Source organism: Xiphophorus hellerii, chromosome 18 (assembly GCF_003331165.1).
Source record: "Xiphophorus hellerii strain 12219 chromosome 18, Xiphophorus_hellerii-4.1, whole genome shotgun sequence".
Classification (NCBI taxonomy): Eukaryota; Metazoa; Chordata; class Actinopteri; order Cyprinodontiformes; family Poeciliidae; genus Xiphophorus; species Xiphophorus hellerii.
Window position 1 is genome coordinate 14,084,130 of NC_045689.1, and position 22,016 is coordinate 14,106,145.

The 22,016-nt window shown below is 38.7% G+C and overlaps 1 protein-coding gene across 1 annotated transcript in view; it reads left to right on the plus strand.

Moving 5' to 3' along the window:
• Positions 1 to 19,257: 19,257 nt before the first annotated feature.
• LOC116737306 (amyloid-beta A4 protein-like) overlaps positions 19,258 to 22,016 on the plus strand; it is a 4,174-nt gene continuing 1,415 nt past the window's right edge. Inside the window, exon 1 of the mRNA XM_032590377.1 lies at positions 19,258 to 19,464. Within this exon, the coding sequence (XP_032446268.1) occupies positions 19,345 to 19,464 (120 nt within the window). The 5' untranslated portion in view covers positions 19,258 to 19,344. The remainder of the gene's footprint in view (positions 19,465 to 22,016) is intronic.

A 22,016-nucleotide genomic window follows, 5' to 3' on the forward strand; every position in this document is an offset into this window, starting at 1 on the left:
ATCTCTAAGCATTTCACTAAAAGAAACATTTATACTTCAAACTTCTCCTTTTGTGAGGAGGTCGGATTCGCTTCGATGGTTTGTAGAGGAAGACGACTCAGTTGTTTGTTGCTATTCAGTTTAATCCAGTTCAGTTCACGGTTTAATGCACTTTAACACAGAAACGCATCAAGTTCAATACACAGTTAAATGGAATCAAATTCATTCTGTGCAAAAAATACAAGTTAATCCACTTCATCCCAATCATAAAGTCATTCTTAGGTCCAATACTTTCAAATTCAGCTGAGATTTTAAAGAGAAAACACATCATTTATGTTTTAATTTTTCGTCTTGATCTCTTCAGGATGGTTAGCAACAATAAAGCCAAACTATTTATTGAATAAATATATTGTTTATATTTGTTAGCGTTAGCTTGAGGTCTTGCTCAGCTGATTTTCAGGCCATCTGAAGGTTTTTCAAGTTGTTTCTTTGGACTTTTGCTGCTTTTTTTTTGTGTTTAGTTTTTATTCAAATACCAGGCAATTTTCAAAGAACGGATTGTTTTCTGCCTGTTAAGCCAGTTAGCTCTGCTTTAAAAAGCCTTTAGCCATAAAAATGTGAGTGCTGTTAAACTTTTAAATGCCTGTTTGTTTTCTAGCCAGAACATAATTGCTTTGACAGCCGTTTATTTTCAGTGATTCTCTATTATCTACCCTGAAATGTGATTGTTTTTATGAAATCTTTGGGAAAATAACACAAAATTTTATTAAATGTGTGACGTCGAAGCATTTTTGTTATATTTATCTTCACATTTCAGCAAAATATGGAAACATTATCTGTTTACTCCAGCATTTCATATCTATAATTTGCCATTTTTTCATTTCTTGCTTCCTTGTCAGACCTGAAACAAACAGTTTTTTACCCTAATGCTAATGCTTTAGCGTTAGCAGAAATTGTTTATGAATAATGCTATAGGATTAGCACAACTAATTATTAAGCTAGCAGTGTTCACTACTGTAGTAGAGTTTAAGTAAATGTGCTTGTTGTTTTACAAAACTTTATGCTTTTTTTACCGTTCTGCTCTTCATAATGTAGCAAATTAGAGTAAAACAAGCTGATGGCTGGTTAATTAATAGCGATATTTGTTTAGGTAACTAGCTGACAGTCTGCTGCTTTACAGCTAGCTGCTTGTAGCATGCTAGCTACATGGAAAAAAACAGAAAAGGTCCAAAAATTCTTAACAGTCTTTTTGGAAAATCTGACTGGTGAAAAGAAATGTGAGATACTTCAAATGGATTAAGTAAGTCTAATGTTGCTGTGACTAAATTAGGGATTTATTGCTCCTGAATTCATCTTTCTTGAGTCTGTGTTTGTATTTTACCCAAACGGGACATAAAACACGATCCATCTCCTGGCTAACACTTGATGTTCCCTTCCCCAGTATTTGGCTGCTCTGCCTGCGGATATTCAAAGCTAATTTTCTTTCCTTCCTTCACTCGTCGTCATCCTCCATGCTCCCTGCTGCTCTGCAGATAGAAACCAATCTGCCCCAATAATCTAAGCAGGTAGGCAGAAAAATAATCCCATGATTGCTGTGAATGACCCTGAGAGGTGAAGGAGTTTTGTTGGGAGTTTGTGGAGGGAAATGGCTCCTCGGTTTCCTCCGGCTCGGCCCCGCTTCCCGCTCCGCCGGCTGTCAAAACGAAAGGATAATAAAACACAGGATGCAGCAGGCATCCTGATGTCCACCGTCAGCCTCTGAGTGAATGTTCACAAGCAGCGCCTCTGTGTTTTCTGTCTGACGCAGGAGAAAACAGCAGAGGGAAAGATGGTGGCAGCCACTGCCAGCCTGACAAGATTGAGTGAAGATTTGAGTCTGCAGAAAAAGCAGCCTTTGTCCTGTGATCATTTCTGGCTCTGCTTCTCCTGCTGAGCAATGCTGGTGTTTTTAGTTATTTGTCTATTGCTAAAGCTGCTGGCTTTTTGTTCACTTAGACCTAACACTTGCGAAAAATTAATGGGTTTTTCTGTGAAAGACACAGGGACGCGCATTTCTTAGAAGGCTAAGTGTACAAAGACTTCAACTGCAGTCGTAGAAATGAAAAGAAAGCAAGAACGCTAATGACACAATCTGTTTAGAGCCAAGAAATTCAGTTTTGCCTCAACCTCAGGCAGCTTTTAATTAGATTATGAAACAAACACATAAATCTGTGTTTTTGTAAGGTTTACACATTGCTGTTTCTCTGCTTATGAGACGTTTGAAGTCTTAAACTCTTTTCATCTGCAGCTATTTTTGCCTCGTTTCCACTGAGCGGTAAAGCACAGGTCATTGTGGTTTGGTGAGCTATTTTATGTCCCAACATTTTCAGGAGAGAGTTTCCACCGGCCGTTGGACTCTCACTGGCCTGACGTAGCGTCATATAGATAAACAACAAACGTGATGCAATAGTATATCTGGTTCTGATGATTTTCCTTGGACTGTGCGGTGTGAGCTCTATTGTTTGGTAAATGTCTGGTGTGTTGACGGGAAGTTTTGTAAATGATTTTTTTTTTACCACTTTTTTGGAGCTTCAAACATGAAATTGAGATTATTTTTTGTTTTCGACTAGGTTGCAAGACATTTTTGGTAATTATTTTGTCTTTACTTTTACGAGAAATAAATCACATATTTTTAACAATCAAGTTGGAAGTGCGTGCAAATCAAACCACCTGTTACCACCCACGGCCTTTGTTGGAAATTTTGGTTTTGGAACATAGAAGGCCTCGACACACACGTTTGTTTTGGTAATATTTACCCAGAATCCCCTGTGTTATAGTCAGCTTCCTCATTTTGAAGCGGTCTGTGCTCCATTTGGCGTTCACATACATTCTAAATGCATCAGAGTTCACTTCAACCAAACTGAGACCTGGTTTATGTGGACTGGGGTTCGCTTTTTTGGTACAAATCAGACTTTGATTGCACAATCACACCTACCTGAACAAACCAGACCTTCGAAACAAACAAACTGAATTTGCTGTGATTTTATGGAAGTAGTAATAGCCGCCGGCGTCTATGGATCAATTTTTAGAATTGCTGGGCAATGAGAGCCAAAAGAATTGTCACAAAATCTCAACAAGTCTGGACAATAAATCAATAAAATATATAACAGTTGACCTGTGATCAATATCAATAAATAATATGTTTGATAGACTATTCAATAATTTCTCTGAACCCCAGTCGAGGCAGAGGAAAGACTTTAAGCAAAGTTGGTGGAATCAACTGACTCTCTCTTTGGTTACCTAGCAACTTATTCATTCTTTGGTTACCTAGCAACAGCCTGGTGCCGCTGTAACTGCTGGAAAATAAACGACGATGGAGTAAAAATTGTGTAGAAAACAGAATAGGTCATATCGTGAGTTTGACAGTTTTCAAGATATTTAAAACAAAAAAATCAATAATTACTGATATCAGCTGATATGAAACACTTATATCGTGATTTGTATTTTAGCCATATTGTCCAGCCATATAAAAGATGAAGAAAGTGTTACAGAAAGATCCCCTTGATGCAAGAGAAAGCTCAGTTTTTTAACAAAATGGCTGCTTCCATCAACTTTATGCTAAATAACTCATTAATTGATAACTCGCACCCCCAATTTCTCCGGAAGGTTTTACGGTCAGACTGGGTCTCTGTGACGGAGAGGGCCAGATAACATGGCGTCTCTCCAGTTTACAGCAAACGGACAACTTTCTCAAACGGCCCGTCTCCATGGAAACCATCTACAAAAGCATCCCAGCTATTCACACAGAGGAACGAGGGGAAAAGGGAGAGAGAGGGAGAAAAGAGTAGAAGAGATGGAAGAGGAAGTAGCATAGAGTAATGGAGAAGTGGATTGGGGGATGAAAGTAGGGAGATAGATCATCAGACGCCGACAGCGACAGGAGAGGAAGAGGAGGGGAAAAAAAGATTAGAGGTAGAAAATAATAACGGCGAAGCAGGAAGGAGGCCTCAGTTATGAGAGGCTGGAATGGGAGAGAATGTGACGGATTGATGGAGCGAATAAAACCTTCAGCTCCACCATGTCCTCCTCCTATGAAAACAAGAAAACGACCCTCGGCCCAAAGCCACGTCTGTCCTCCGAACAAAGCAAGCGGCGCCATCGCCATGGCGCAGATCCCAGCTGGAGACCAGGAAGTCCTCACCAGAGACTGGAAACGAACCAGTTTCGACACGCTAGCTAGCGACGCCACCCTGTAGGTGGAGAACTGGAGGATAAATAATCATCCATCATAAGCCTCTAATTGTTTCCACTTTTCCAAACGTGCCCTGGGGGGAAAAATTAAAATTACACCTCATTTCTTTATGCGTTCTCTACAAGAAGTCAGAGTTTCCAGGTAGATCAAAATAACTCCAGGTCTTCTTAAAGGGGCGGTGCTACGTGTTTTTCACACATGGAGTGCTATTTTGTAGCACGATAAAGCAAATAAAATTTTTTATTTCAAGACATAAAATTGGACTAAAGTGTTTTTTTTTCTTTTACGCCGTACTTCATTGTATTGAAGTCCAAATTGACATATATCTAAGCTTAAAAACAGATATATGTCAAGCGGCTGGATTGCTCTGACAGGCTAAATGAAATTAAGCGAAGGCAGAGTTCTTGTTTCTGTCAGAGCGAGCGTTTCGCCATCGGCTGAAAGAAACCAGCTGCAAAATCCCTTCAGCTGTCAGAGGAAGGCGGGGAGTGAGGGGACATTTTTCACGGAGATAAAAACATCACGGCTGGCAGCCAAACATTTAGTTGGAGATCTTCCACTTGGTTGATTTTTATGCTGTTGCTTGACCTTCAGTAGCTTTGTGCTGCTGTTTGCATTTTTATTTTTTTTTAGAGCGTCTTCACTTTATCACAGGAAAGCCCTTGAAGCACCGCCACTCTCTCCACTGCCGGTATTACATGTACTTTTAGGAGTATTTTTACTATGCTGTACTTTTTTTACTTTTACTTTTTGGATAGTAAGTCAACAACAAAACACTCTTCTTTTCCAGCAGCCATTGCAAAACCAGCTGACCAAACCTGCTGGAGTTCTTTTGGGCTTGCTAGGTAACGGGCAGTGCCTGCTGATTTACAGAGTTGGGTAGTAACTGGTTACATTTACTCAATTACATTTACTTGGTAACCTTTTTGGAAAAAATTACTTTTAGTAGTATTTTTACTACGCTGAACTTTTTACTTTTACTTCAGTAAATTTATCATAAAGTATTTCCACTCTTGAGTAAAATTTCTGGATTTTCTACCCACTGAATGAAAAACAAACATGTTTTAACCAAATATTCACCAGACACAGACACACACCTGGAGTTTCTGTTGGTTTCATCAGTTTTATATTGAAAAAAATTGATTTGGAAAAATTTTTTTTATTTTTTTTATTACTTGTCATTGTCATTTTGGTCCTCAAAATACCAAAATTTACACTCCATTTTAATTTTGATAATGTAATTTTTATATATTAAATGATTGATAATTTGATCAGTTACTGAGTACTTGAGTAGACTTTTTACCAAATACTTTTTTTTACTCTTGCTTCAGTAATTTCTTGGGCGCCTACTTTTTAATTTTACTTTTGTACAAATAGTGGTGCTAATCTTGAGTAAAAAAATTTGTACTCTGCCCTCCTCTGAGTTATTTTCAGCAAATGCAGGTTTAGGAGGAACTAAAAGATTGTAAATGTAGGGAAGTGGAGCCAAAGAAGAGAAGAAACTGATAATTAGGGCAAAGATCCTTTTCTCCCCCTCAGTGTTTTCACTGGGGAGAAGAAAACCCTGCACTAGTTTTAGGAGCCACAAGTTGGGCCTGGTGCTGCACGATAAATTGTCCCAGAATTGCGATAAATGATAATATTGTTGTTTTGAGACCATTTTCAAGCAATACTGCAAGAACACATTGTCATTGTTTAGTTTAGGTTTAATATATAGTAGTAAAAATTTGTGAAGCAGTCATCAGAAACTAATGACGTTGACACAGCAATTAACGCAAAACATTTCTGACTCTTAGATGGCTCTTTCTGAACGGTCCAATCCCGATATTTTCACTCCCCAAAAAAGTCAGATATTAATATTAATGTTTCCATTTGTGAGGGAGTCTTCACTGAACCAGTGACATGTTTTGTCCAAACAAGCTTAAAGTCTGAACTGGGCCTGGTACCACTGGGTCACACCGTTGGTATTGGTGATATCATTTTAGTTAAATAAGAACAAAGTTTCTGTCACTCTGTCATCACTCTGATGATGACCTAAAGGAATCACCAGCTCTGCTTTTTGAGCAGCATAAGTCAAACAAAATTACCAAAACAGAACCTTCAATATTGAAGAAAAATAAATTAAAACGTAATTCACAGGAATTTATTTTGCTCTTTAGAGGTGAGAAGAACCGGACTGTGAGCTGCGTTTCCTTGGTGAGGGAAAAACTCACTCTCAGCTTTATGTGCAGCTGTAAATTTCACCACTTTCGGTTCTTGTGTTCAGAAAGTGGCATTTACTGGACGCCATTGTTCCCCAAACAGTGTGGGCACTTTTCACAGAGTTTGGAGCGGTGACTCATCGAATCTCAGAACAAGTCGAGATGGAGACGACAAAAAGGTCTTTTTCTCCTAATTTACTTAGAAGGAGCAGAGTGCAGGTTCCCCTTTGGCTTTTTCCCCTTCGTTTCCGTTTAACCTTTCTGTTTTTTGTCTCTGTTTTAGTAATGGAAGGAGGTGGAGGTTGGCAGGAAAACGTCAAAATAACAGAATTTTGCAATTGTAGTGTTGTAGTGATGAAGAAGAAGACGACGACAGGAAGTGATACACTTCCTGTCGTCTTCTTCATCATTTTTGCCAGTAGTAACATCCAACTATTGATCACGTGACCCATATTATTCAAGAAACATTATCAAAAAAACGAGTTTTTTCAAATTGTCCCGTTTCCATTGACCAGATTTGTTTTCGTATTTCCAGTTTGTATAATTTTATGGTCAGTGGAAACGCAGGTGTCCTCCAGCCTGCCGGCTGCTTTCTGCTGTGATCCGTTTCTGTTCTGGTGTCAGCGATTCGGGTCGCAACCTTCCTGTCTGCTTCACGACCGAAGGAGTTTCACTGACAGTTAGAAGGCGGCCAAATATAGATGGACAGACGAAACACCCGGATGGACAAACAGATGAAAAATAAAGGTCTATATTAGTAGAGAGGCATTCATAAAACAACTTTTGGTGGCTGAAGGAAAAAATAAAATGATTTGCACTTTGAGGGATGACTGGGTGATAATGGGCTTGATCATTTGAGCCACTAAAAATATGCTTTCAGTGGGAATCGCAAACAATGCAATAATTAGTAGGATATTATATTTAGAGTGTAACGCTGAGTGGCCAGTTGGTTGCCTTTAATAACTCTTCTAATATTGATATATGGGGTGATAAACACACGGAGAGCAGTGGAGCAACATGGTGTTGGTAAAGAAAGAAAAGAGTCAGAGGAATGTGGAACAACTGTAATCATACAATCAATATTTTCCTGATATTTCGCAGCTCTCCTGTATTTCCTGCAAAATTATGGCTCTCAGTCACCCCTTTACAAATCTAATAAGCATCAATGGTAAAAACAAAAGTTGTGATTTGATACATTATGCATCTTTTGAAGGGAGTGAGTGAGGGATGCTGTATAAATGGATGTATTATTTCAGTGTAAAATAGTAGCGCCAGCAGTAAGAACCACAGTGGTGGGCACATTTCTGCTAATTCACTAATAGTGGAGCTAATTTTTAGCTTAGCTCTTTCGCTAATCTTGAAAACATTTAGAGGAAGCTAAAAAGCTACAAATTTAGGGGAAGCTAAATTTATTAAGCTTCCCCTAAATAAATTTTCCAGATAAATTCTAAAGTGCTAATTTACTTTGCCGTTGAATAAAGTTCAGTTGAATAAAGTTCGACATCGGTGTTTGCGTTTTAGTTAGCGAATGTAAAGAATTCAAGCGATTAGCTGTTTCTATTCATGCTCTTATTTTGAAGTGAGGGAAGCTGCTCTGTTTCCTATCATTAGTTCTTTCTTCTTTTTTTCTTAACTATTTAAAACAATAAACATTCAGGAGCCAAATAAAATCAGAGAATGAGATATAAACATTAATTCAATATTTAAGGGCGTTATAGAACATGTAAATTATAGCGTGAGGTTTGTAGTGTTTAAAGAGCAGATACAATTTAAATAGAAGTTAGCGCTTTAGCATTTACTTTTGCTAATAACCATTTTGGTTTAGCGCTTTAGCGTTAGCAGAACTAATGTTTATCATTAGCACTTTCAGATTAGCACAGCTAACTCAATAAGAGTAATAAATATTATTTGTATTATTGTTGGTATTGTTTATTTACTATTATTGCAGAAGTATAAAAGTGTACACATTAAAATTTTATGGATATAGATTGAAGATGCTATATTAAAATAAAAAGTTAACTGTTATAAAAACAGATGGGATAACACAAGCATTAAATATAAAGCTTAAAGAAAGGGAAACTAGTTTATCTGTGTTGTATGGATTTTTGTCTGGCCTGCAAATTGTACAGAATGAGCAAAATGCTATAATACATTGTGGAAATGCATTTAAGCCATAGCTGTATCTGCAATCAATAGCACAAATGATAAAAGTCCATTTCCTTGTTCTGGGAGCAGACATGAAGCACTCCAGTTCATCAAATTAAAAATTTTTTTATGGTTTAAATGGACAAGAAGTTTAAATACCTTTCAGTGATGTTTGCATTGTTGAGTGATTTTACACGGTTTTGTTATTCCAGCATCAGGCTCAGTTTTTTCTGCTCATTTTCAGTGGAGCAGCTTTGTTTTCCAAAATCAGCCTGCTTAAAAAACATCCAACAAGAAAGTCTGGATGGGAATTCGGCGACTGACGCAAGAACCACAAAATACATGGTACATTACAGCAGCTAATGCAGAAATATTATCATCTCTCTAATTACAGTAATTCCTGCCTTTAATGTGGAAAGCAACGAGGGATCAGGACGGATTTTTCCTCCCTCTCCCGGCATTTCTCTGTTTTTTTTCTCACAGCTACGTCTTATTTAAGTGTTTGGTGCACCACAGGGAAGGATTAGCTGGATTATTGGTGCCAGGCATTTCTTTGCAGTCACATGCACCGTTAGCACGTTGGGAAACCCACCGATCCTGAGCGGCGCCTCGTTTTTAAGGACCTCTTGCCAAATTTAGACCGGTTGCGACGGCTGATTGAGACCTGCGGGGGTTTATAGCCCGGTTGACACCAGAGCTGGAGGCAGAGGAAGTGTTTTTACACAAAAACATGTCAGAAATGTAAGGCCAGATGTTGGTATTGGCGGTAAATTTCAGCTGACAGATCATCGGTTAGGCTCAAACTCAGTTGTTCTGAACATTATGGGTCTTAGATGTCCAATCCTTCTCCTGATTACGTGCAACCCTTCTATGTTCGTCTCAGGTCCTGTAGGTTGACTTCACGACAGTCAGGTTCATAGAATTTATTCTAACAAAACAGGAAATCAAAACAGGTGGCTAACGTCAATCCAGCAGCTTCTGCCGCTATATATGGAATAAAATACAATAAATAACCCTAAACAAACTACAAAGCAATGGCTCTGAATGAGCAGCCATTAGTAACAGTCAGCAGTAGTAGCAGCAGTTAGCAGTTGTCAAATTAATCGTAGCTACAATGGAGAACATTAATAATTATAACAGTTAAAAACATATATAAAACATAGCAGAATTACTCATGAAACACTGTATATAATTAAATCTGTCTAAAATGTATGTTGAAATACGTATAATACTTGTAAAGAAGACACAGAGCTGATCCCAATATACCACAGTTACCGACGGCAACAGAAAAAGGGGGAGGAGCTGTCAGTTACTGGTTGCTACGGTAACCACCAACTGCCCAGCGCATTGTAACAGAACTTAAAACATGAATAGATGTCTGGAGAAACAACTTGTTGACTAAACAAAATAAATTCAAAGAATGAATAAACAAGCTTTAGCAGACTTCACTTCTATAATATAGTTAAAATAAAACCCTGACACATACACGGCTGGTGTGTGTCCTGAAATCACACCGCGCGTCACTCCAGGCAACATACACAGACTAACACAGAAATTGTATTGGCGTCTTTGGATTATTATTGCCCGGATGGCTTGCGGTAACTGACCCCGGCCCTTCCAGAAGCCTCATCAAAATCAGTGGATTTAACTTGAAAAATATTTTATCTCGCTAAAACCACAAATTTAAATGTTTTCTGTTGGGATTAGATGTGATTAATTATTTGAAAAGTGAGGCAATATTATGTAAAACCACATTTTGCAACTGCAAATGTTTTTGCATTTATCATTTTTGCCTTTTCTTCTTACTAAAATGCAATAACCTATAAAAGTATTCATTCACCCACTTGATTTGCTTTTACAAATTAGTAATGATCAACAAAATTGGGCTTTTTTTACAGAAGAAATGAGGAAAAACACAGCTAATGTCAAAATAAAAAATGATTTCTACAGAAATATGACAAATAGAAAATATGGACTATAAAATAAGTGATACCATAAATATTAACTGACCTAATTCAGCAGTGTTCTGGATCAGCTGTAGCGGGAGGATTGGGTTTTTAGTCAGACTTGTGAAGATCGCAGTAATCAATGCGACTAAAGATAGATGCATGGATGAGTTTCTCTGGACCTTGCTGAGACATTTGTCCTCTAATCCTGGAAATGTTCTTCAGGTGTTAGAAGGCCGACTTTGTAACTGTCTTTATGTGGCTCTGAAGGTTCAGATCAGAGTCCATCACCATTCCCAGATTTCTGGCCTGATCGCTAATTTCCAGCTGTAATAACTGAAGCTGTGTGCTAAGATTGTTCCTCTTTATTTATGCTTTTAAATATAAATCCAAAGTGTTATCAGATCATAGAAGATGTTTTAGTTCTCTAAAGTCGGAGCCACCGGGAGCATATAGATTTTGAACAAAAGTGGCCCGAGTATGGAGCCTTGTACAACCCCACATGTGTTACTTAATGCTCATATTCATTACTCTCAAATCACTCAGAAAAGTCTCGGTTTACCAAATAAGATAACTTTGGTATGTTCAGTGTGTCGCTGTTTAACCAGAAACAAATGGCAACAAATAACGATAAGACGACAAAATGGTTCACTTTTTTGATCTGCATCAGAGTTCAAACGAACCAGATTTTCTTCAGAAACTATCCAGAGTTTGATTAAAGTGGACTGAACAGGTCTGTTTTGTTGTTTGTTTTTTCTGTTTTTATAAAGTTCTGTTGTGACACCATGAGAAAAAAGTTCCCAGGTGGAATCTGTAGAACTGTATTTTACCGCTGTGGTCACAGGAAGGAGGGCTTGTTTGCATCAAAAAAGCTCCACATGTTCTTTTACAAGCAGCTTGTCCGTGTCTCGGCTTGTTCCAGCGCCAAGTTTGGCTGAAGCCACACAGAGCAGCCCAGTAAAGCATGTTTTCCTGCTGGAGGCAGACTGGGAATGCAGCAGCCTACTGGTCTGTGTTGACGGGTGAAAACAGGCTGAATGATCCTCAGCTCATGCAGCGTTTGTTGCATTAAAGTCTGGATTCAGATGAGGATAACGCTCACAGCGGCTCGTCTTGCTGTTGTTTGGCTCCATCGAGCCGCCTCTCCCTTTCCCCTCTCCTCCCTCCTTTTTGTCTCTCGCAGCGTGGATCAGCCTTCACACAGCAGCAGGTGTTCACACTTGCACATGATATTACATCCCAGTGAGTCAGAACCCAGAGATGAGACGGCTCAATCGCTTGCTAGGTGTGGCACCAAATGTTCCACATTGTGTGTGTCAGAGTAAAATCTGACCTTGTTCGGTCTGAGGAGGTCAGGCAGATATTTAGTCTGATTGATCCGCATCCACTATGTGAATTAGCAGCAGCAGTAGGCGCTAACCTGTGCACTGAGGTGGTTTGCCTTAATTAGTGTTAACAATGCAATCAGCCACTTGATTAGCTAAATGAACCTTAGTGTTGCTCACCCTTAAAACCGATGTTGGTGTCAAATTAGAGCTAAATGCCTCAGATCCAATTTAAGATCAGTGTTAGCAAATTATAATGCAGGGAGACGATGAACAGAGAGAAAGATGGAGTTGGGCTGTTGTGAAAGAATATTTCAGTAATCAAGTACTCTATAGAATATTTTTACAATTATCCGAGGAATCCTCTCTCTCTCTCTCTCTCTCGCAGTAAGAGCGCTGCCCTCCACAAATAATGATCCGGGCGGAGCACGATGTGCTACATAATGAAACATAATTTAACGAAGCTTCGAGGCAGATAAATTTTCCTTGAGGAATTTTAATAATCGAGATACTCGAATCATTCGAGGAATTGTTTCAGCCCTAAGATGGAGAGAGAGAAAGATGGAGGAGAGGAGAGAGTTGTCCAAGCTATCCGTTCCCCCTGTCATCATCCCTCTTATTAATTATTCATTTATCCTCTCATTATCCATCCCTTATTAATTATCCATCCCTCTCATCATCCATCCCTCATCATCCATTCACCCCCTCATTGTCCATCCATCCCTCTAATCAATCATTAATCCAATTTATCCATCTAATTTGTTTGTCCATCCATCCATGATCTTGTTCATTTGGTTCTGATCCATATGTCATAAACCAGAGGACTGGAACTTAGATGAAGCAGGAAACTGACAGCTTTGCCCTTTGACCTCTTCTTCCTCTTCACAGCAGCAGAGTGGATCCTCACCATGCAGATCCAGCTCGGATCCGTCCATGAAACTCTTCTGCCATGATCTCTGAATAAAACATTAATATTCTGGAGCAGTGAAAAGAGTTGAAGTTTATAAGGATACGAAGGTTTTGTTGTGTTGCTGCTGTGCTACTCAGTCAGACAGTCGAGGTCTATCAGAAAAGCTGCCTGTTGCTTTTACCTACCGGAGAGTTAATGAGGTCCAATAAGGCCTCATTAGTCCTGATCGACCTCTGAAAAAAGGGTCAACTTGACCGAATCAAGACAGTGAAGAGGTTTTTGTAGGTCTAGAGGGATAATTAAAGTTATTCAGAGCAGACAGCTTGGTCATGTGTGGGCTGAAACCGGGTGTTTGGTTGGTGTTTCTGATGACTGTGTGTGTTTTTGGAAAGCAGCTGGTGCAGATGTTGAAGGTTTCCATGTGGGGGTTTTCTTAATGTCCCTGGTTATCTCATTAGCCGAGCTTCCATAAAGTATTGGATTATAAAAGGTTGATAGAAAAAACAAAATTCAAATTAGTTTCCTCAATTTTGCAAAATAAAAAAGAGGTAATTTGTAGTTACTTGTTCATTTTACTCAATACAATGTTTATTTTCTTGTTTAAAAAGGAATTAAATTGTTTTAATGTATTTCTAGAAAGGCTCAAGTGGTAAATCAATTTTTTAAAATCTGATTGATGAATTAATCGTCAGAATTATCAATAATTGATACTAAGAAAATCATTCGTTGCAGCTCTAATGTCAGTCTTTACTAGCTTTCTGCTCACCAATGGCAGCTGAATAAGGCTTCACGTTTTTAGTAGCGCTGGTTGATATGGCTGAAAAACGCATCACGATATCAGCGATAGATAATTATCGATTAGCTTTTTTGTTAAATAAATGAAATGCTCCAAACTGGTGATGTGACCTTTCCTATCTTATCCACAGTTTTCTCTCTATGCTGCTGGTTTTTTAAATTTTTAATCAGTTATGAGGCACAGTGGGGAAACCTTAAACTGCTGCTTGCACAAGTTACTCAGCATGTTGTTGCTAGGTAACCAAAGAATGGATGAGTTGCTAGGCAACCAAAGAGTGAGTGGGCTAGTTGACTCCACTAACATTTCTTAGCTAGCATTGAGAGGTTCAGGAGATGAAGTCTTTCCTCTTCCTACAAATGATTGAACATTTTATCAGTTTATTACCTATCGATATTGATCACCTGTCTTATCGCGATATATATTGTTGATTTATTGTCCATATTAATTTGATTTCATTGTTTGAAAGGGTGGAAAACTCTCTGCATTGTGTCCTGGTATGTGGACATATTTGCACCTACCCTTTGGGGTTAATGACGTCACATCATAATAAGCTAAACTGTATAACTTTCTCTCAGGCCCTGTTTGCTGAGCCTTGCTGGATTTCATGAAAATATGCTTCAGAAATAGCATCACTGCTACACTGTAGTTCAAAAGGCCTTGTTTCGACTGCTGAGGAGGCACATGACTCCAGATTAAAGTCAGTCCTCCCTTTTTTTCCACAAGAGGAGTTAAAATTCTTCGAGCCCAGCTCTTGAGTTTTCACGCTTCGTTGTTGTCCTCCTCCAGCCACCGCCTCTCAAACCGCCCTGTGAAAGAAAACACAGGAAGGAGAGCAAACAGGGCTGTTTATTTGCTGCTTAATTGGACCTCTTTTAATTGCTGTTTATCTTCCCGAGGTCCATTTTCCTATAACGGAAATATAATCGCTGTTTGCGCTTACGCAACGTTGAATTCCACGAGGGGCAGAGATGGGCAGAGCGAGGACAGAGGAGGGGATTGTTGTGCCTTTTGGACTGAATTCAGCTCTTGATTATGGGTTTTTTCTGAGTGCTACGTGCTTCTGCAGCATGTATTTGTGGCTGCAGCTCATCACACACAGCAGCCAACTGCTGATTACGCAGCACTTGTTTTGTCCGCTGTCCTTTTGTCAGCGACTCTGAATCAGGCAGAGAGTTTTGTCCAATGTTTACCAAACCTGGAAGAGCAGAAAACAGTTTGTCCTTGATCATTCCTGCGATGTCTCTCTACGGGTTTGAAATTTGTTTTGATGATCTGATAGCATCGAGATCAAATGACTTCCAAACCACTTCCTGTTGTCTTGGGATTCAGAGCCGCTTCCCTTTAAAAGTTAATTAGAGACTCAGCAGAAGGTCGAGTGTTTGGCCGCCGTGACTTATTGTGCCAGTTGGAAGCTGATGCCAACACATCAGTCTTCTAAAAGCTGATTAGAAATGTCTTTTCTCCTTAAAGAGGATTGAAGAGCCAGAAACCTTGATACTCATCCTGATTCCTCCCTCGTGCAGAGTTCAGTAAACAATGGCAGGGGAGTAATAACAGATTTCCTCCCGCGTTCAAAGGTTAAGATAGTGAGTCGGACAGGATGGAGCAAACAGCTGATCATAGCAGGTTACTGGGGTTGTCAGAGTCATGTATTATTTGGTAAACTGAGACTTTTCTGGGTGATTTCAGAGTAATAAATTAAATATCACATGTGGGGTTCCACAAAGCTCCATACTCGGGTCACATTTGTTCAAAATTAATATGATCTCAGAGTACTAAAACATATTAGCTTTATATTTAAAAACATGCATTATATAATCTTTACAATGGTCTGAAAGGCATTGAATGCGCTTTCTTTTTAAAAATTGCTGTTTATTTTTAACTCTGCATCATTTACACCTTGTTCCAAATTATTATGCAAATTGGATTTAAGTGTCATAAAGATTACATTTTTTGTTGTGCTATTAAATTTATAGATGTATTGTGTGTCAGAGCTCTTTAAATCACTACAATTAATTTCAGAGCGCTGGGTTGATTAGTTTGTCTAGTGAGCTCAGTTAAAGGAAAATCTACTTAAGAAGGATGTTCCACATTATTAAGCAGGTCACAGGTTTCAAGCAATATGGGAAAGAGAAAGGATCTCTGCTGATGAAAATCATCAGATAGTGTAGTGCCGTATGACAAGGTATGAAAACATTAGATATTTAACAAAAACTGAAGCGTTATCATCGTACTGTGAAGAGATTTGTGGCTGATTCAGAACAAAGATGGGTTTGTACAGATAAAGGCAGAATGAGGAAGATTTCTGTTAGACAAATTCATTGGATTAAGAGAGCAGCTGTTAAAATGCCCTTACAAAGCAGCAAACAGTTATTTGAAGCTGCTGGAGCCTCTGAAACCTCAAGGTGGAGGATCCTCCAGAGGCTTGCAGTGTATGAACCTACTATTGGGTCCCTAACCAGAGCTCACAAGCAGAACCGGTCGCAGTGGGCCCAGCCGTACATGAAGATTAATTCTCAGACTAGTTCACTGATGACTGCTGTGCAACCCTGGATGGTCCAGATGGACGCAGTAGTGGATTGGTGGTGGATGGCCACCACGTCCCAACACGGCTGTGACGTCAGCAAGGAGGTGGTGGAGTCATGCTTTGGGCTGAAATCATGGGGAGAGAATCATTGGTCGGCCCCTTCAGAGTCCCTGAAGGTGTGAAAATGACCTCAGCAAAGTATATGGACTTTCTGACTGATCACTTTCTTTCATGGTTCAAAAAGAAGAGCCGTACCTTCAGTAGCAAAATCATCTTCATGCTTGACAATGCACCATCTCACGCTGCAAGGAATACCACTGTGTCACTGGCTGCTATGGGCATAAAAGGGGAGAAACTCATGGTGTGGTCACCATCCTCCTCTGACCTCTGACCTCAACCCTATTGAGAACCTTTGGAGTTTCCTCAAGCAGAAGATCTGAGGGTGGAATGCAGTTCATATCAAACCAGCAGCTCTGGGAAGGTTTTCTGACATCCTGCAAAGAAATTCAAGCAGAAACTTTCCACAAACTCACAAGTTCAATAGATGGAAGAATTGTGCAGGTGATATCAAAGAAGGTCCTATGTTAACATGTAACTCGGTCTGTTAAGATGTTTTTATTTGAAATAGCTTTTGATTTTAGTACATGTGACCACTTAATGCTGCACATTCAAAGAATGACCGTTTGCAGATCTTTATAATCCATAAAATGTTTAGAAAATCTGCTGTGCATAATAATTTGGAACAGTCCATTTTGAGTTGTTTTTTTTTTTAAATAGTGTTCTCATGGGGAGCTTTGTTCAGTAAAATTTGATTTATACTGTAATGGTTCATGACTTGAAAATTATACTGACCATCATTTGCATTGACCATTTAAGAAAATCTGAGAAAATATCACTTGCATAATTGGAACACAGTGTATGTATCTTTTTTTTATCATGATAAAAAAAATTTCAGTTTGATTTTTGACTACTGAAAATATCTTCTAAGGGAATTTAAATTGTGCTGTTGTGACATCAGCGTTGTTCTGCGCTTGCGGGTCACTTTGGGGTTGAACAGCTCACACTGAAGTCCGATCCCAATGTCATTTAATTAGTGATATGATCAGTGTTACAAAAAATATGATTCTTGCAAAAAAAAAATGGAATTGAGCATCAATTTTTTTTTAGCTTTCAGTGTTTATTTAAATTCCTTTTATTTTTTCTTCACTTTGTCCATAAAATGTATTATATTTGTTTAGCTAGCATGGTAGAGTCCCTCAGCCTCGTTGTTTACCTTTAAGGATAATGGATGCGTCCTTTGTGGGGAGACTTTGGTCCCAGGAGGCGAGCTAGCAGAGCTCTGCCCCAAATACGAATGTCCTGTTTTATGAAACGGTACAAACTGCTGCCATGTTTCCAGCTCTGTGAGCTGAAACCGAGCAGAAATGAGATCTAGAGAGTTTTGAACACACCATCTAAGCAGACTTTAATGTCAACTTTGCAAGATGTTCCTGTTTCTTTCCATTTGTGTCCTGTCTGAGCCGCTCTGCTCTCTCAGCACTGCAGCACTGAGCTGCTCCATCATGTAGTTATCTACTGCAACCGATGAGCTGAATCTGCTTCATCAGGCCTGACTTCTCGGCACAAAACGCTGCTGCTTTTGGACAGAAAGCGGATAATTGCTCAAATCTGTCTGCGTAAGGAATGCAAGTTATCAATTAACGAGTTAATTTAAAGTTGATCTTATCTCTACACTAACATAAAAAAACAGTTTACTCTTGTATGAAAAGGACCAACTGTCTTTTTATTATATAACGGGCTAAATTTCTCATAATAGGCTATGCCAAATAAAAGATTTATTATTTTGTGTCAGCTAGTACTAATTGCCTGAATAAACAGAAAATTGTGGCTTAGTCATATTATTAAACTTATAAAATATAGCAAAACAGAAGCACCTCTGATGGTTGAATAGAACAATAAAATATGTAATTAAATAATAAAATATATGAAACAGTGAATCCCCAGTGAACAGAGAAATGTTTTTAAATGAAAAGTCTGCGGTTGCTCTTGAAGGAATGTTAAAACTTCCCTCCACGAAGAGCATTAACACTCAAAATGCGTTATGTTACAATTTTTTTCTGTTATGGCTCTGCCTTTCTGTCGTTACATCCTCGCCTTCGTAACACATCATTAATTTTTGATTGAGAAGTTAAAGCGACTTCGTCATGCGGCTCGGTTGAATGAACACTATTAAAGGTGATGACTTAAGGAGTTTGTCGAGTGTTTATATTTCAAAACAGAACCGCTTAAAGTGCCTTTTCCATCCCAAACCGGACTCTCTTTGGCCCGATGCTCTTTGTTATGCTATAGCCCCGCCGCCATCTTTGATTCTGTCTTAACGGCTCCGCTTAAGGATGACCAGCATTGCCCTCTGCTGGATGGCGGCCAAACTACAACACTAAAAGCCGGTGTTCTATCAGATCATCATACGCTGTCCAGAATGGACCTTACCAGAAGGACCGCGTTTCATTGGCTGATGCCCATTCTACGTGGTCACGTGCGTGGCCGTCTCACAAACACACTTAGCTTCCCGTTAGCTAAGTACAGCATAAAGGCAGAACTGATACAACTTCTACACCTTGAAGCCTGTCTGCTACACAGTCTTACGTTAGCTAAACAGATCAATATGCAATGTGTACTGTATCTGACATGCCTGCGCATGCGCATCAAGAAGTCCGCCCTTCAGAAGAGTTGTCAGTTCAGCATACGCGGCAAGTTATGATGAAAATAAGTCAATAAACTGTTTTCAATGATAACTAGATAGATATACGTGCATTGTCGTGGTTTAAAAGTGTATTTAAAGCAGTGACTAGCAAAAAGCTGCAGTCGATTACAACACACGCCCGTGTAAAACTCGCCTCCCTGTTGCTTGATGACGGTCTGACTAGTTAACCGCTAAGTCAGGATGTCATACAGCTGTTAATAACAAGGTGTATGACGACTTATGTCATGATTCTATGTTGCTGATTAAATAAAATCATATGGTAATGACAGCCTATACTTGTCTGACAGATATAGCCGCCACTTCGTGATCTGACGGCTTACGCTGATCTGACTGAACACCGGTCTAAAACGGACGTTACTAGTTAATTGATTGGAACTCATTTTTATATAATAAACTATTAATTGACAATAACAGCATTCGAAGCTTTTATTTGGTTTATAATGACACTTTCCTCCTCTCTCTGCAGGCTCTTGCTGCCAACGCGGGAACAGGGCTCGCTGCCGTGGAGCCACAGGTGGCCATGTTCTGTGGAAAACTCAACATGCACGTCAACATTCAGACCGGTCGCTGGGAGCCCGACCCGTCAGGAACCAAAAGCTGCGTGGGAACCAAAGAGGGCGTGCTTCAGTACTGTCAGGAGGTGAGTCACAGCGACACAGACCCTTCATGTCAGACTTGTGCTGAAATCAGTGACTAAATAAAGGAAGTGACAAAGCAGATTACCACCGTTAGCTTAAATTATTTTATGATTTATTAGGACGTGAGGGAGGATTTATGTGGGTTGGTCATTAAAGTTACCTTTTGCATCTAAATACATTACAATATCATTAAAAGTTAATTATTTCAGTAATTCCCCAAAAACTAAATCTGATTTACTTTGTGGTTTACAGAGATTCACACAAACCCAACATTTATACATTTTAACTAATTGAAACCTAATGAACTGACAAGATTCAAAGCAGATTCGGTAAAAGAGAAAGCAAATATTACTGAAAACTGAGATTTTTTTAAAATTTAGATTTACAATGACGATGATGCATTTCAATTCAAGATGTCTGTTTATGGAACAATTTTGACTGAGAAAAAACAACCCAAATCTCTTTCAGCATTTAAAATAAATCATTATGATGAATCAATATGGCATTGAATAAGACGATGTTTTGTTGTGTATTTGAAATATATCAGTGATAGTCTTCTGAGTTGAATAAGCTAATTTTCTCTTTATGCGGATAGCGGGCAGATATAAGTTTATACGTGTTGTTACATGAACTATTCATATTTATTGAGTGAATTACATTTTTTAAAATGAAATGGGGATACATATTTATTTCTCAGAGTGGTATACTGGAAATATTCCATTGATTAAATTTTTTGGAGGGTTTATGCTGCATTCGGTGCTTGGTTAGGACTCATTTTGCATGACTGTCTCAATACCGCCTGGAGGTGAACACCCTGAGGCTCTACTTAGGTGCCAGTTTGCCTTAACAGCAGCCTTGGGCTCTTCTTCATCAGTGCCCCTCATTTTCCTCTTGACAATACAAATCTACAAGTTTTAGGTCAAACCTCTTACTAGAAAGTTAGTTGCTCTAAAACATTAATCATAAACATTAGTTCCACTGATGCTAAAGCACTACGCTAACATGGTACTTAGCAGAAGCTAATGCTAAAGCACTAATTTCAATATAAATATCTCCCCTTGGAAAACACTTAACAAATTTCATTTACCGTAGCATGTTCTAATGTCTTTGAAATAAAGTTACTGAGGAAACATGAGGAGAGGAAACGGAACTGCTGGCTTCACCCACTTCAAAATAAGAGCGTTGATATAAACATCTTAATTACTTGAATAATTCTTAACAGTCGACCAAAACTTCAACACAGATGTTTTATTTATTCAACTAAAACTTTACAAAACGGCCAAGTAAGTTAGAATTTTCAGAATTTATCCAGAAAAAGACATTTAGAGGAAGCTAAGTGCGCTAAATGTTTTCAAAGCTAGCTAAATTGCTACACGAAAAATTGTCTCCAGTATTGGCGGAAGATTTCCCACCGCTAGTCATGTAGGTTTTTATTCTGAGTCGCTCCACTTTTCCCCAAAAGTCTTGGGTCTTAATTTCCAAATTTTAAGTTTACTTTCATAAGTAAGTGGTACTTTGAAACAAAACAAAGTCAAAATTAAAGTCTGGATGTGTTAAAAAAGAAAAAGAAAAAAGAAGCACAACAGCTATATGCACGAAGCTTCTCTTTGGTTGAAGAGAAGCTGACACATGTGTCACAAATGTGTCACATTTTTAGATGAAAGTTACATTAAAAATTCCTTTAGTCTAGAATAAACTAAATAGAAATACATTTTACATCTATTTCCAGTTGGTTGAAGGCATTTTGGTTCAGGTGAAGATCTGGATTAGCTGGAAAGATTGAATACGTTCCTTTTCATTTCATGGTGATTTGTCCTCAGAAACGCCATTAAGCTCTTCCTGGGGGACGGATGTTATTGTAGTGTGTGGCATTTCAATTACCGGAGCCTCTACCTGTCATTTCCTGGGCTTTGCCTGAAATTAAGGAGGTGTTTCTCCACAACACGGATTTCCTCGTTCTTGTCTTGGCCTGTGTCTGTTAGCAGCGCATTGTAATCCTGCTGGGAGGTTTTTAGGGAGGAAGCGTCCTCAGATGCTTCAGTTGCGTTTTATAGATGACATTTTCATGGCATTTAAGGAAAGTGCAAACCTGTGCGCTCTTTCACAGTTGAGCAGAAGCCAAGCTAGTGGGTATAAAGTCCAGATAAAAGGATCTATTAAAGGGGATGAATTATGCCAAAGGTGTCCAAACTTTTTGAAAAAACTTGAAGGCAAAAAAACCCAACTAAAATGAGACAAATAAAGTCGTTACATTTTGTAGGACACTGATGTTAGATCCAAATCATTAAACAGATTTTTCACGTTTGCTGTATTAAAAGAAAGGCATTTAACTTTAAAATTTTTTGGGGTTTTATTAAAAAAATCTCACTAATGAAGACAGGATTTGGGTCTTTTTCTTTCAAAATGCTCAATATATTTAGCCAAGTTTAATACATTAAATAGAAGCTGATTTAGGTGCAGTAAAGTTGGATTTTCAGTAAGTCTCTGGATATTCTACTTATCATAAAATCTTGGTTATGTACTTAATATTTTTTTATTATAGGAAAATGACATT